Genomic DNA, 14,719 nt, shown 5'->3' on the forward strand with positions numbered 1-14,719 from the left:
CAGGGAACGCAGAAACAACCTGCGCTTCAGGGGAGTACCCGAATCTGTTGAAGCAGCGGATGTCCCTGCGGCGGTGACGGCGATCTGCAGCTCCATCTTGGGCCCAGACCAGCAAACAGATATAATAGTGGAAAGGGCACATAGGGCCTTGAGACCCAAGCCCAAACCATCAGAGCCGCCTAGGGACATCATTTGTAGATTCCTTAACTACCAAACTACCGACCTAACATATGAAGGAGTTCCCATAGCAGTCTATCAAGATTTGGCCCGATCTACCCTGAAGAAAAGAAGGAACCTGACGCCGTTGACCGACTGGCTCAGAGCCAAGAAGACGCCATATCGATGGACCTTCCCTTTCGGTATTTCATTTTTTTATGAGGGGCGCCGTTTCACTGTCTCCTCATTTGCCGATCTAACTGGAGTATACGATCATCTTCAGATGGGTCCACTTGAAATTGAAAATTGGGAACTTTACCAGGACCTTACGGACTTACCTGAAGTACCAAAGATCTCACCCTTTGAGCCTCCACGTACTCCGAAGTCCCAGAGGATAAAGCGCAAGACCGCTCAGATGATACCGTAGATCCTGGTCACATAGCTGCAGCCCGAATGTCAGAAATAACCTGATAATTTTTGTACCCATTTTCAGATCCTTTTCAAGTGTCTTTTCCTACATTTTTCTCTAAATCTCTGCAGTCCATCATGCCTTCACAGATGGTTGCTACTTACCCCTGTCCACTTTACCCTCCTACTCAGCATCTTCCTTATCTCCCCCTCATTAACATATCCTTGTCAGCCTGTCGATGTGCCTCACTGTTGAGGCTTCTTATATGTGCTGTGAGGATCACAATAGGGTTGATAAACCATTTCCCCCCTTGCGATCAAAATAGATACTCTCTCCCATTGATTCCGGATTTATTTAACCATGTTTTAGGGGCAACCTGGTTTTCCAAGATTGACCTGAAAGGGGCATACAATCTAATCCGAATCAAGGAGGGAGATGAATGGAAGACAGCGTTCAATACTCCGATAGGACACTTTGAATATCAGGTGATGCCTTTTGGACTCAGCAATGCCCCAGCTGTGTTCCAAAACTTAATGAACGATATTCTTAGGGAGTTCTTAGGGAAATTTATTATTGTCTATCTTGACGACATTTTGATATTCTCTCCTGATTTCGAATCTCATGTGTCTCATGTCAAACAAGTATTAGAGGTGTTGAGGGAGAACCAGTTATCCGCTAAGTAAGAGAAATGTGTCTTTGGTGTACAGGAGATACTGTTTCTAGGGATCCTGGTAAGGTTTTAGCAATTAAGGAATGGGTAAGGCCTTCATCCTTAAAGGCTTTACAACGGTTTTTTTATTATGAATTTTTCTGTAATTGCTAAGCCATTGACCGACCTTACTAAGAAAGGGGCGGATTTGGAGAATTGGTCTACCAAGGCCATTTCCTCATTTGAAACATTAAAAAAGGCATTTAGTAGCGCTCCCATTCTGATCCAGCCTGATCAGGAGAGACCCTTTATTGTGGAGGTGGATGCGTCCGAGGACGGCGCAGGAGCAGTCCTTTCACAAGGTCCTGCTAGCCTCACTAACCTGAGACCGTGTGCCTTCTTCTCTAGGAAATTCTCTCCCACGGAGAGAAACTACGACATAGGGAATAGGGAGCTGCTGGCTATTAAATGGGCATTTGAGGAGTGGAGGCATTTTTTGGAGGTGGCAAGGCATCGAGTAACTGTTGTCACTGATCATAAAAACCTAATGTTTCTCGAGTCTGCTAAGAGGTTGAATCCCCGACAAGCCCGATGGGCTCTGTTGTTTACCCGTTTTGATTTCTTCATTACGTTCAGGCTGGGAAGTAAAAATGTGAAGGCAGACGCATTATCTCGGAGCTTCCATGCTTTTCAACCCACTGAGACGCCGCCTGAATCCATCCTACCAGCAAACATCTTCTTAGCGGCTCTAACCCAGGATTTCTCGGCTCGCATTAAGGCTGAACAACATCTGGCACCGGCATCCACCCCAACAGATAAGTTGTTTGTCCCCGTACAATTTCGTCTCCAGCTGTTGGGTGAGTGTCACGATTCTGCCTTTTGTGGACATCCGGGTGTTGAGGGCACTAAGGATCTGGTTTCTAGATCTTATTGGTGGCTAACTCTGACCAGGGATGTCAAGTCCTACGTGTCAGCCTGTGAGGTTTGTGCCAGGTCTAAGACACCTAGGACTCGCCCTGCTGGTAACCTACCACCCCTACCCATTCCCAGTAGACCCTGGTCCCATATCTCGATGGATTTTATAACTGACCTACCGCTGGCGGAGGGTAAGACTGTGGTTTGGGTAGTGGTCGATAGGTTTAGCAAGATGGTTCATTTCATTCCCCTGTCTAAACTTCCGAATGCTAAAACCCTGGCGTCTATTTTTGTGAGAGAGATTGTTCGTTTACATGGCATCCCGGAAAATATTGTTTCTGACAGGGGTGTGCAGTTTGTGTCCAAATTCTGGAGGGCCTTCTGTCAAAGATGTAAAATTTCGTTGTCTTTTTCTTCCGCCTTCCATCCTGAGAGTAATGGGCAGACTGAACGCCTTAATCAGTCTGTGGAACAATTCCTGAGGTTGTATGTTGCTGATGACCAGCAATTATGGGTCAAATTCCTTCCGTTGGCTGAATTTGCTTTGAATAACTGTGTCAATTCTTTTGCTGGGGTCTCCCCTTTCTTTTGTAACCATGGTTTTCATCCCCGTTTTCATTCTGGGTCGTCCGTCTCCTCCTCTAACCCTGAAGCTGATAAACTCTCTTCCGAACTGTGCACAGTTTGGGCCCGGGTTCAATCGAACCTAGAAAAGGCTCAAAGTTCTCAAAAACTCAAGGCCGATAGAAGACGTTCAAGGGGAGTGAACTTTCAGGTTGGGGATAAAGTATGGTTGTCCTCCAAGAATCTATCTCTCAAGGTAGCTTCTAGAAAATTTGCTCCTCGTTTTATTGGACCATATAAGATCACGGAGGTGATTAACCCGGTATCATTTAGGTTGGAGCTGCCCAAGTCATTCCACATTCATAATGTGTTCCATAAATCTCTACTTAAAAAATATTTTGAACCAGTAGTACCATCGAAAGCCTCGCCTCCGAGGGTTCTTGTTAATGATGCTGTCGAGTATGTCGTGTCTAAAATAGTGGATGTCAGGAAGGTGCGTATTTCCTTGCAGTACCTGATTCACTGGAAGGGGTATGGACTTGAAGAGAGATCTTGGGTACCTGCCATTGTTTTGGCAGCGAGCACACGGGTTTCTGCAAACTCAATTTAAATGGCTGGAACTGATTTTCTGTCGCAGAAGTTTTTGGCAACAAACCCCACTGTGTGAAGGAAGCCAAACTCACCAAAAGTGTTGTGTGCAAAGCAGTGGCGTTGCTAGGGCTGGTGTCACCCGGTGCGGTAGAAAATGGTGTCACCCCTTCCCCCCCACCCCCTCCCCGAAGCAATTTTTTTTGCCATATATGGGGGCTATGGTGGTGCTACTGCCATAGGGGGCATCCGTTAGCTCAGCAGACCCCCCCTAGCAGTCAGAGCCTGGTCTCGGGAGGGGCACTTCCAGATTATTTTCTGTCCGCCGCCACAAAACAATGGTGCTTATAGAACAGACTACACAGTGTAGCGGTATACTGTATATTGTGGGGCACAGTGTAGAGGTATACTGTATATTGTGGGGCACAGTGTAGCGATATACTGTATATTGTGGGGCACAGTGTAGAGGTATACTGTATATTGTGTGGCACAGTGGAAAGGTATACTGTAGATCGTGGGGCACAGTGTAGCGGTATACTGTATATTGTGGGGCACAGTGTAGAGGTATACTGTATATTGTGTGGCACAGTGTAGTGGTATACTGTACATTGTGGGGCACAGTGTATAGGTATACTGTATATTGTGTGGCACAGTGTAGCGGTATACTGTATATTGTGGGGCACAGTGTAGCGGTATACTGTATATTGTGGGGCACAGTGTAGAGGTATACTGTATGTTGTGGGGCACAGTGTAGAGGTATACTGTATATTGTGTGGCACAGTGTAGAGGTATACTGTATACTGTGTGGCACAGTGTAGAGGTATACTGTATATTGTGTGGCACAGTGTAGAGGTATACTGTATACTGTGTGGCACAGTGTAGAGGTATACTGTATATTGTGGGGCACAGTGTAGCGGTATACTGTATAATGTGTGGCACAGTGTAGCGGTATACTGTATATTGTGTGGCACAGTGTAGCGGTATACTGTATATTGTGTTGCACAGTGTAGCGGTATACTGTATATTGTGTGGCACAGTGTAGGCTATATGTGTATAACAAACATATTTCACATAAAAACTTAGTTACTTGGCTTGGCCCTTGGGGGTCTCAGACGCCACTTCAACACTTTGGCCGGGGGCTCGGCAGAGCTGATGTGCTTTATCCTAATGAGAAAGATTCCATAATAAGGATTTGGAGAAGGGGCAGAGGGGTCACAGAGCAGGGAGAGACTGGTGCTGCTACTAGGGGGTCATACCATGTGGGAGTAAAAAAAGCCCACCATAATGCCCCCTCCCCCCCTAGTAGAAATAATTCTCCTTTTAATGTGACAGTGCAAAAAATACCCCCTTGTAATGCCCCCAGTTGAGCTAATGTCCCCATAGTGCCCCCATAATGTCCCAGTATAAAATACCCCTATATAGTGCCCCCAGTGAATTCCCCCATAGTGCTCCTTTCCCCCTTCTTCCTGCTAGTGCCCCCCATAATGTACCAGTATAAAATGCCCCATATATAGTGCCCCTGTAGATGCCCCTCAGTGTCCGGCCTCTGATAGGCTGCCGGCCTAGTGTCCCCCATAATGCCCCCCAATAATGTGCCAGTAAGTGTCCCCATAGATGCCCCCCCATTATGTGCCAGTATCAAATGCCTCTCTCCTCCCCCCCACATGTCCCAGTATCATAGTGCCATCTCCCATCCCCCCAATGTGCCAGTATGAAGTGCCTCTCTCCTCCCCCCCACATGTCCCAGTATCATAGTGCCATCTACCCCCCAATGTGCCAGTATGAAGTGCCTCTCTCCTCCCCCCCAGATGTCCCAGTATCATAGTGCCATGCCATCTCCCCCCCCCAAAAGTGCCAGTATCAAGTGCCTCCCCCCCCATGTCCCAGTATCATAGTGCCATTCCATCCCCCCCAAAAGTGCCAGTATAAAGTGCCTCTCCCCCCCCATGTATCATAGTGCCATGCCATCTCCCCCCCCCCATGTGCCAGTATCAAGTGCCTCCTGCTCCCTCCATGGCAGTAACAGTCGGGTATTAAAAAAAATAAAACAAACACTTCTACTTACCTCCATGTCAGCGATGCAATGCAGCCTCTTCCTTTGTGCTTGTGTATTTCAGAAAAGCTTCTGCTGGGATTCGAACCCATGACCTTCTGTATCAGAGGCAAAGCATCTAACCACACGGCCATAAGAACAGCCTTGCTACTGACTGAAAATATATGAGACTTCTACTGTTATAGCTGTACATCTATACACATGACAGCTGCCCTAACACACCCAGCACTGCTATATCTCTATATGACAGCTGTCCCAGCACACTCAGCTCTGTATATCTCTATAAATGATAGCTGCCCCAGCACACCCAGCTCTGCTACATATGATACACATGACAGCTGCACCAGCACACACAGTTCTACTATATCTCTATATATGACAGCTGCCCCAGCAAACCCAGCTCTGCTACATCTATACACATGACAGCTGCCCTAACACACCCAGCACTGCTATATCTCTATATGACAGCTGTCCCAGCACACTCAGCTCTGCTATATCTCTATATATGATAGCTGCCCTAACACACCCAGCTCTGCTACATCTAATACACATGACAGCTGCACCAGTACACTCAGCTCTACTATATCTCTATATATGACAGCTGCTCCAGCAAACCCAGCTCTGCTACATCTATACACATGACAGCTGCCCTAACACACCCAGCACTGCTATATCTCTATATGACAGCTGTCCCAGCACACTCAGCTCTGCTATATCTCTATAAATGATAGCTGCCCCAGCACACCCAGCTCTGCTACATATGATACACATGACAGCTGCACCAGCACACTCAGCTCTACTATATCTCTATATATGACAGCTGCTCCAGCAAACCCAGCTCTGCTACATCTATACACATGACAGCTGCCCTAACACACCCAGCACTGCTATATCTCTATATGACAGCTGTCCCAGCACACTCAGCTTTGCTATATCTCTATAAATGATAGCTGCCCCAGCACACCCAGCTCTGCTACATATGATACACATGACAGCTGCACCAGCACACACAGCTCTACTATATCTCTATATATGACAGCTGCCCCAGCAAACCCAGTTCTGCTACATCTATACACATGACAGCTGCCCAAACACACCCAGCACTGCTACATCTAATACACATGACAGCTGGAGCAGCCGTCATATATAGAGATATAGTAGAGCTGAGTGTGCTGGTGCAGCTGTCATGTGTATCATATGTAGCAGAGCTGGGTGTGCTGGGGCAGCTATCATTTATAGAGATATAGCAGAGCTGAGTGTGCTGGGACAGCTGTCATATAGAGATATAGCAGTGCTGGGTGTGTTAGGGCAGCTGTCATGTGTATAGATGTACAGCTATAACAGTAGAAGTCTCATATATTTTCAGTCGGTAGCAAGGCTGTTCTTATGGCCGTGTGGTTAGATGCTTTGCCTCTGATACAGAAGGTTGTGGGTTCAAATCCCAGCAGAAGCTTTTCTGGACATACAGGGCGGGACACAGGAAGAGGCTGCATCGCAGTGCTTTGCATCTGATACAGAAGGTCGTGGGTTCGAATCCCAGACACATCTTTCCCTCTCCTGAGGACGGCAATACAAATGGTTCGTAAATGCCGGCCCTGCTGGTGTCACCCCCATCAATGGTGTCACCCGGTGCGGTCCGCACCCCCCTTGCAACGCCACTGGTGCAAAGCCCCCCAACACTAACACACCTCCTCCTCCATGCTTCACGGTGAGAACTACAATTGTAGAGTAGAAACTATCCGCTCACCTTTTTTGAGTCTCACAAAGACATGGCGGTTGGAACCAAAAACCTAAAATTTTGACTCATCAGACCACATTACAGATTTCCACTGGTTTCTTGGCGAAAGCAACTCTCTTCTTAATGTCAGTAAAGCATTTGCAATACTACAAAAGGGACTACTACAAAGGGTTAACTGTTGTAATGCTATGTCATTGTATTGTATATCACGGTGTTTATTATCCCTGTACTGTGACATCATTGTGTTTATTATCCCTGTAATGTGACATCACTGTGTTTATTATCCTGTACTGTGACATCACTGTGTTTATTATCTCTGTACTGTGACATCACTGTGTTTATTATATCTGTACTGTGACATCACTGTGTTTATTATCTCTGTACTGTGACATCTCTGTGGTTATTATCCCTGTACTCTGACATCTCTGTGGTTATTATCCCTGTACTGTGACATTACTGTGTGTATTATTCCTGTACTGTGACATCACTGTGTTTATTATCCCTGTACCGTGACATCACTGTGCTTATTATCCCTGTACTGTGACATCACTGTGTTTATTATCCCTGTACTGTGACATCACTGTGTTTATTATCCCTGTACTGTGACATCACTGTGTTTATTATCTCTGTACTGTGACATCACTGTGTTTATTATCTCTGTACTGTGACATCACTGTGTTTATTATCCCTGTACTGTGACATCACTGTGTTTATTATCCCTGTACTGTGACATCACTGTGTTTATTATCCCTGTACTGTGACATCACTGTGTTTATTATCCCTGTACTGTGACATCACTGTGTTTATTATCCTGTACTGTGACATCACTGTGTTTATTATCTCTGTACTGTGACATCACTGTGTTTACTATCCCTGTACTGTGACATCACTGTGTTTATTATCTCTGTACTGTGACATCACTGTGTTTATTATCCCTGTACTGTGACATCACTGTGTTTATTATCCCTGTACTGTGACATCACTGTGTTTATTATCCTGTACTGTGACATCACTGTGTTTATTATCTCTGTACTGTGACATCACTGTGTTTACTATCCCTGTACTGTGACATCACTGTGTTTATTATCCCTGTACTGTGACATCACTGTGTTTATTATCCCTGTACTGTGACAACACTGTGTTTATTATCTCTGTACTGTGACATCACTGTGTTTATTATCCTTCTACTGTGACATCACTGTGTTTGTTATCTCTGTACTGTGACATCACTGTGTTTACTATCCCTGTACTGTGACATCACTGTGTTTATTATCCCTGTACTGTGACATCACTGTGTTTATTATCCCTGTACTGTGACATCACTGTGTTTATTATCCCTGTACTGTGACATCACTGTGTTTATTATCCCTGTACTGTGACATCACTGTGTTTATTATCCCTGTACTGTGACATCACTGTGTTTATTATCCCTGTACTGTGACATCACTGTGTTTATTATCCCTGTACTGTGACATCACTGTGTTTATTATCCCTGTACTGTGACATCACTGTGTTTATTATCCCTGTACTGTGACATCACTGTGTTTATTATCCCTGTGCTGTGACATCACTGTGTTTATTATCCCTGTACTGTGACATCACTGTGTTTATTATCCCTGTACTGTGACATCACTGTGTTTATTATCTCTGTACTGTGACATCACTGTGTTTATTATCCCTGTACTGTGACATCACTGTGTTTATTATCCCTGTACTGTGACATCACTGTGTTTATTATCCCTGTACTGTGACATCACTGTGTTTATTATCCCTGTACTGTGACATCACTGTGTTTATTATCCCTGTACTGTGACATCACTGTGTTTATTATCCCTGTACTGTGACATCACTGTGTTTATTATCCCTGTGCTGTGACATCACTGTGGTTATTATCTCTGTACTGTGACATCACTGTGTTTATTATCCTGTACTGTGACATCACTGTGTTTATTATCCTGTACTGTGACATCACTGTGTTTATTATCTCTGTACTGTGACATCACTGTGTTTACTATCCCTGTACTGTGACATCACTGTGTTTATTATGAAAAACAGCATGGGTTTACTTCAGGGAGATTATGTCAAACTAATCTTATTGACTTTTTTGATTGGGTGACTAAAATAATAGATGGCGGAGGTGCAGTAGACATCGCTTATCTAGACTTTAGTAAGGCTTTTGACACTGTCCCACATAGAAAGCTTATCAATAAAGTGCAGTCTTTGTGCGTGGACTCCCATATCGTGGAATGGATTAGGCAGTGGCTGAGGGACAGACAACAGAGGGTAGTAGTCAATGGAGTATATTCAGACCAAGGTCTTGTTACCAGTGGGGTACCTCAGGGATCTGTTCTGGGACTCATATTGTTTAATATCTTTATCAGCGAAATTGCAGAAGGCCTCGATGGTAAGGTGTGTCTTTTTGCTGATGACACAAAGATTTGTAACAGGGTTGATGTTCCTGGAGGGATACACCAAATGGAAAAGGATTTAGGAAAACTAGAGGAATGGTAAAAAATCTGGCAACTAAAATTTATTGTTGATAAGTGCAAGATAATGCACCTGGGACGTAAAATCAGTGATACAGTCCTAACCTCAGTATCTGAGGAAAGGGATCTAGGGATCATTATTTCAGAAGACTTAAAGGTAGGCAGACAATGTCATAGAGCAGCAGGAAATGCTAGCAGAATGCTTGGGTGTATAGGGAGAGGCATTACCAGTAGAAAGAGGGAGGTGCTCATGTCGCTCTACAGAGCACTAGTGAGACCTCATCTGGAGTATTGTGCGCAGTACTGGAGACCATATCTCCAGAAGGATATTGATACTTTGGAGAGAGTTCAGAGAAGAGCTACTAAACTAGTACATGGATTGCAGGATAAAACTTACCAGGAAAGATTAAAGGACCTTAATATGTATAGCTTGGAAGAAAGACGAGACAGAGGGGATATGATAGAAACTTTTAAATACATAAAGGGAATCAACAAGGTAAAAGAGGAGAGAATATTTAAAAGAAGAAAAACTGCTACAAGAGGACATAGTTTTAAATTAGAGAGGCAAAGGTTTAAAAGTAATATAAGGAAGTATTACTTTACTGAGAGAGTAGTGGATGCATGGAATAGCCTTCCTGCAGAAGTGGTAGCTGCAAATACAGTGAAGGGGTTTAAGCATGCATGGGATAGGCATAAGGCTATCCTTCATATAAGATAGGGCCAGGGGCTATCCATAGTATTCAGTATATTGGGCAGACTAGATGGGCCAAATGGTTCTTATCTGCCGACACATTCTATGTTTCTATGTTTCTATGTTTCTATGTTTCTATTATCCCTGTACTGTGACATCACAGTGTAAATTATTTCTGTACTGTGACATCACTATGTTTATTATCCCTGTACTGTGACATCACAGTGTAAATTATTTCTGTACTGTGACATCACTATGTTTATTATCCCTGTACTGTGACATCACTGTGTTTATTATCCCTGTACTGTGACATCACTGTGTTTATTATCTCTGTACTGTGACATCACTGTGTTTATTATCCCTGTACTGTGACATCACTGTGTTTATTATCCCTGTGCTGTGACATCACTGTGTGTATTATCTCTGTACTCTGACATCACTGTGTTTATTATCCCTGTACTGTGACATCACTGTGTTTATTATCTCTGTACTGTGACATCACTGTGTTTATTATCTCTGTACTGTGACATCTCTGTGTTTATTATCCCTGTACTGTGACATCACTGTGTTTATTATCTCTGTACTGTGACATCACTGTGTTTATTATTCCTGTACTGTGACATCACTGTGTTTATTATCCCTGTACTGTGACATCACTGTGTTTATTATCACTGTACTGTGACATCTCTGTGTTTATTATCCCTGTACTGTGACATCACTGTGTTTATTATCTCTGTACTGTGACATCACTGTGTTTATTATCTCTGTACTGTGACATCACTGTGTTTATTATCCCTGTACTGTGACATCACTGTGTTTATTATCCCTGTACTGTGACATCACTGTGTTTATTATCCCTGTACTGTGACATCACTGTGTTTATTATCCCTGTACTGTGACATCACTGTGTTTATTATCCCTGTACTGTGACATCACTGTGTTTATTATCCCTGTACTGTGACATCACTGTGTTTATTATCCTGTACTGTGACATCACTGTGTTTATTATCCTGTACCGTGACATCACTGTGTTTATTATCCCTGTACTGTGACATCACTGTGTTTATTATCCCTGTACTGTGACATCACTGTGTTTATTATCCTGTACTGTGACATCACTGTGATTATTATCCCTGTACTGTGACATCACGGTGTTTATTATCTCTGTACTGTGACATCACTGTGTTTATTATCTCTGTACTGTGACATCACTGTGTGTATTATCCCTGTACTGTGACATCACTGTGTTTATTTTCCCTGTACTGTGACATCACTGTCTATATTATCCCTGTACTGTGACATCACTGTATTTATTATCCCTGTACTGTGACATCACTGTGTTTATTATCTCTGTACTGTGACATCACTGTGTTTATTATCCCTGTACTGTGACATCACTGTATTTATTATCCCTGTACTGGTAACCTGATTATTTATTGCAATCAAATCTTTCTGTGAATTTTCAAATCCGGAATTTGTTTATTTTTTCCATATGTTGATAAAATGCAGAGAATGAAAAGTCAAATGCTAGTAGTATCAGAAATGTGGATACAGAGAAGGACCCGATGTAAAGCGAGATAAAAATCTGAAGACTCATTAGAGAAAACCACGACCCAGTTCCACTGTGACGTAGAGTCTATTAATATGCAAATCTGTTACTGAATTCTTCACCCCGGACTCCCTGACGGGGCAACTATCAGCAGATTCCAGCTCAGGAAGCCTACCGCTCTCTATGATATCAGCTAAGATTTTCCTACTTGACAAGAACCTGAAACCACAGGCTGAACCAGATATTGAAGGCGTGCTCTCTATATAACGCCGGGGTCTAGACCTCAGCACATCACAGCATTCACCTGCTCAAGACTAGAAAGCAGCCAGAGATCAAACAACAGCAGAACCATGGACATCCTGACAGGAACCTGCAAGGTGAGAAGCGGACCCACCGCCAAAGAGAGCACTGACAATGAACTCTTCCTTTACTTTATTAGGATTTATTGTTTATTTTATGTTATATACTTTATTTTAATAGATATTATTTTTTTTAACTTTTCATTATGATTTTGTTCCTATATTTTTATTTTATTTTAGTTATTATGTATTATTTCCATTATGTACTGCTTAGATTTCAGATTTTTTATTACTTTATATAATTTATTTTTATCTATTATTCCATGCATCATTTTCATAATGTTATATTATTCAACATAATTTAGAATACATTTAGACAGTATTAGATTTTTTTTATTTTTAGTTTGTCAAGAGAATTGTAATTTTTGTAACTAAATCTATTGTCTCTATTTATCTATCTATCTATCTAATATCTATGTATCTATGTATCTATCTATTATCTATTTATCTATCTCTTATCTTTTTGTCTGTATCTATGTATGTAAATTATTATTCTTTACGGTAATCTTTGTTATTTTCTCCATGTCTTGTGGTTGAGTTTTTTATGTTCCGCACACTGGCAGTAAATGGGATAAATATATTGTCTATATTGTCATCTAATCTTCTTCTCACATTCAGTTCACAGCGGTGCTGCTTCTTCTTGGAGTCACCACTTTGATGTCTGTCCAATGCCTGGATCTTCATCGTCATAAAGGATGTCCACCTGTCACTAAATTCCCACCTACGGTGAAAGTCAGCCTAAATATGAGTGGACAGGACTCGCTTCTCCTGAGTGGTGATGTGAGGAAGCGCTCCACCTCTCCATGGGAGTACAGGTAATGTACATTTGCCTATATAATCAAATATTGATTATTCATGAATGAAATCAGCAACCATGGATTAACATTGCACTAAGCAGGGGCGTGACTAGTATTCATACCGCCCCAGAGCAATTCCTGGAAGCCCCGCCCCTGCCTTGTTAATAGTAAACTAAACTGAAGTAATGCAAATAGTTGCAAACTTGCATATATAGGATAGAGTAATAGAAGGAAGTTGCACAGGTCCCATCATGCTCCAGGATTCATGGCAATGTGGATAATGTGAAGAAATTGACCATCATGCTTTGCACTGTACACCATGTTCTCATTTCCTATGTGATACTTTGTGGGGGAAGGGAGGTGACAACCGTCCTGAGCAAATGTTGGGTTTACTGCAATGGTTGACACTTTCAAGCCCTTCCAAGGGTGTAGTCCCTGTAAAAAAGTAGGAGGTGCTCGCTAGATAGGCGGAGCTATCAGGGTAGTGCCACAATGTGGGCATAGATATAATAATAGAAGGTGTGGTTCAGCAAAACGGGGTCTCTGGTGCCTCCTACCCCTTACAGCATGAGAGAGGGACAGGCCAAGATAGTGCCCTGGCATGTGTTGGCCCCATTCAGTGTGGTCTGGCCCCATCTCTCCAGGGGGCCCAATGAGCCGCATGGTACATTGGACTCTGACGTTAAGATTTTGTCCATAGGAGCTTTAGTCAAAGTTGAATCAATATCTCTATGTAATTATTTTTATTTTTGTCCACAGCTATGACAAAAACATTCACCGACAGCCTATGGTTATTGCCGAGGCCAAGTGTGAACTTTCCGGATGCATAGACGCCGAGGGCAAAGTGGACAACAACTTAAATTCTGTCCCCATCAGACAAGAGATCCTGGTCCTTCACCGTGAGATGAAGGGGTGCGTCCCCGTCTTCACGCTGGAGAAAAAGATTGTGACCGTGGGCTGCACCTGCGTACGAGCCGTCATCCAAGAGCAGCAATAGAGAGGAGAGGATCCAGCTCCGGCATAAAGAGAAGTCCCCATACCAGGATGTTTATCTATTGTGTTTAATGGATGGAGCAAAATTTAGAAGAATGAAGAAGTCAAACAAAAGTAGCACTGGTAAAGTGCGGGTATTAGGTAGCAATGTACATTGCAAATTCTCAGTCAATATTTTTTACATTTTTTGTATTTATATATTTATACTTTTATATGTAACAGGAGTTCGATGCAATGTATTTATTCTCAAATGCTATAAAATAATAAATGTAAGATGTAAAGAACAATTGGTGGCTATTGGTTTCTCAATGTTTATGTCGGGGGGATAGTAAACACAAAACCTACCCACTTAAAGCATAGCCCTACAGATGTAGCAGAGTTAACAATCACAGTCATGACACGTTAACTAGATGTGAGAACTCACCAAATGTGACGGTAAACTCTGCTACGTCTGTACATGATTCACTTTGTTTACCAGGTCAAGGGTTAGGCAACAGAGGCAGCTGCTTATGGCTCCACCCAAGGCATAGCAAAGAAAATACTGTAACAGCCCATTTCTCCCAATGAATGGAATGACAGGAGTAACATGCGCTCTGCTGCTCCCTTCCTTCTCTATGGGACTCAGTGCTCAGCTTTTTCTGGAAAGTGACTGGAGAGGCATATGCTGCGTACTCAAGTTAGGTGTAGAAATGTTCCTGGGTGTTGTAGTGCAATAGACACTAACCTGAGACGGCTGACTCTCTGCAAGGGCAGGTGATGATGAGAAATGTTT

At 43.0% G+C, this 14,719-nt stretch overlaps 1 protein-coding gene across 1 annotated transcript; it reads left to right on the top strand.

Annotated features, from left to right (window-relative positions):
• Positions 1-12,148: 12,148 nt before the first annotated feature.
• LOC120998973 (interleukin-17A-like) lies at positions 12,149-13,951 on the top strand. Its single transcript, XM_040429849.1, has 3 exons — positions 12,149-12,175; positions 12,776-12,972; positions 13,714-13,951. The coding sequence occupies exons 1-3, from the start codon at positions 12,149-12,151 to the stop codon at positions 13,949-13,951; spliced, it is 462 nt and encodes a 153-aa protein (XP_040285783.1).
• The last annotated feature ends 768 nt before the right edge of the window (positions 13,952-14,719 follow it).

The sequence above is a fragment of the Bufo bufo genome, chromosome 4 (assembly GCF_905171765.1).
Source record: "Bufo bufo chromosome 4, aBufBuf1.1, whole genome shotgun sequence".
Classification (NCBI taxonomy): domain Eukaryota; kingdom Metazoa; phylum Chordata; class Amphibia; order Anura; family Bufonidae; genus Bufo; species Bufo bufo.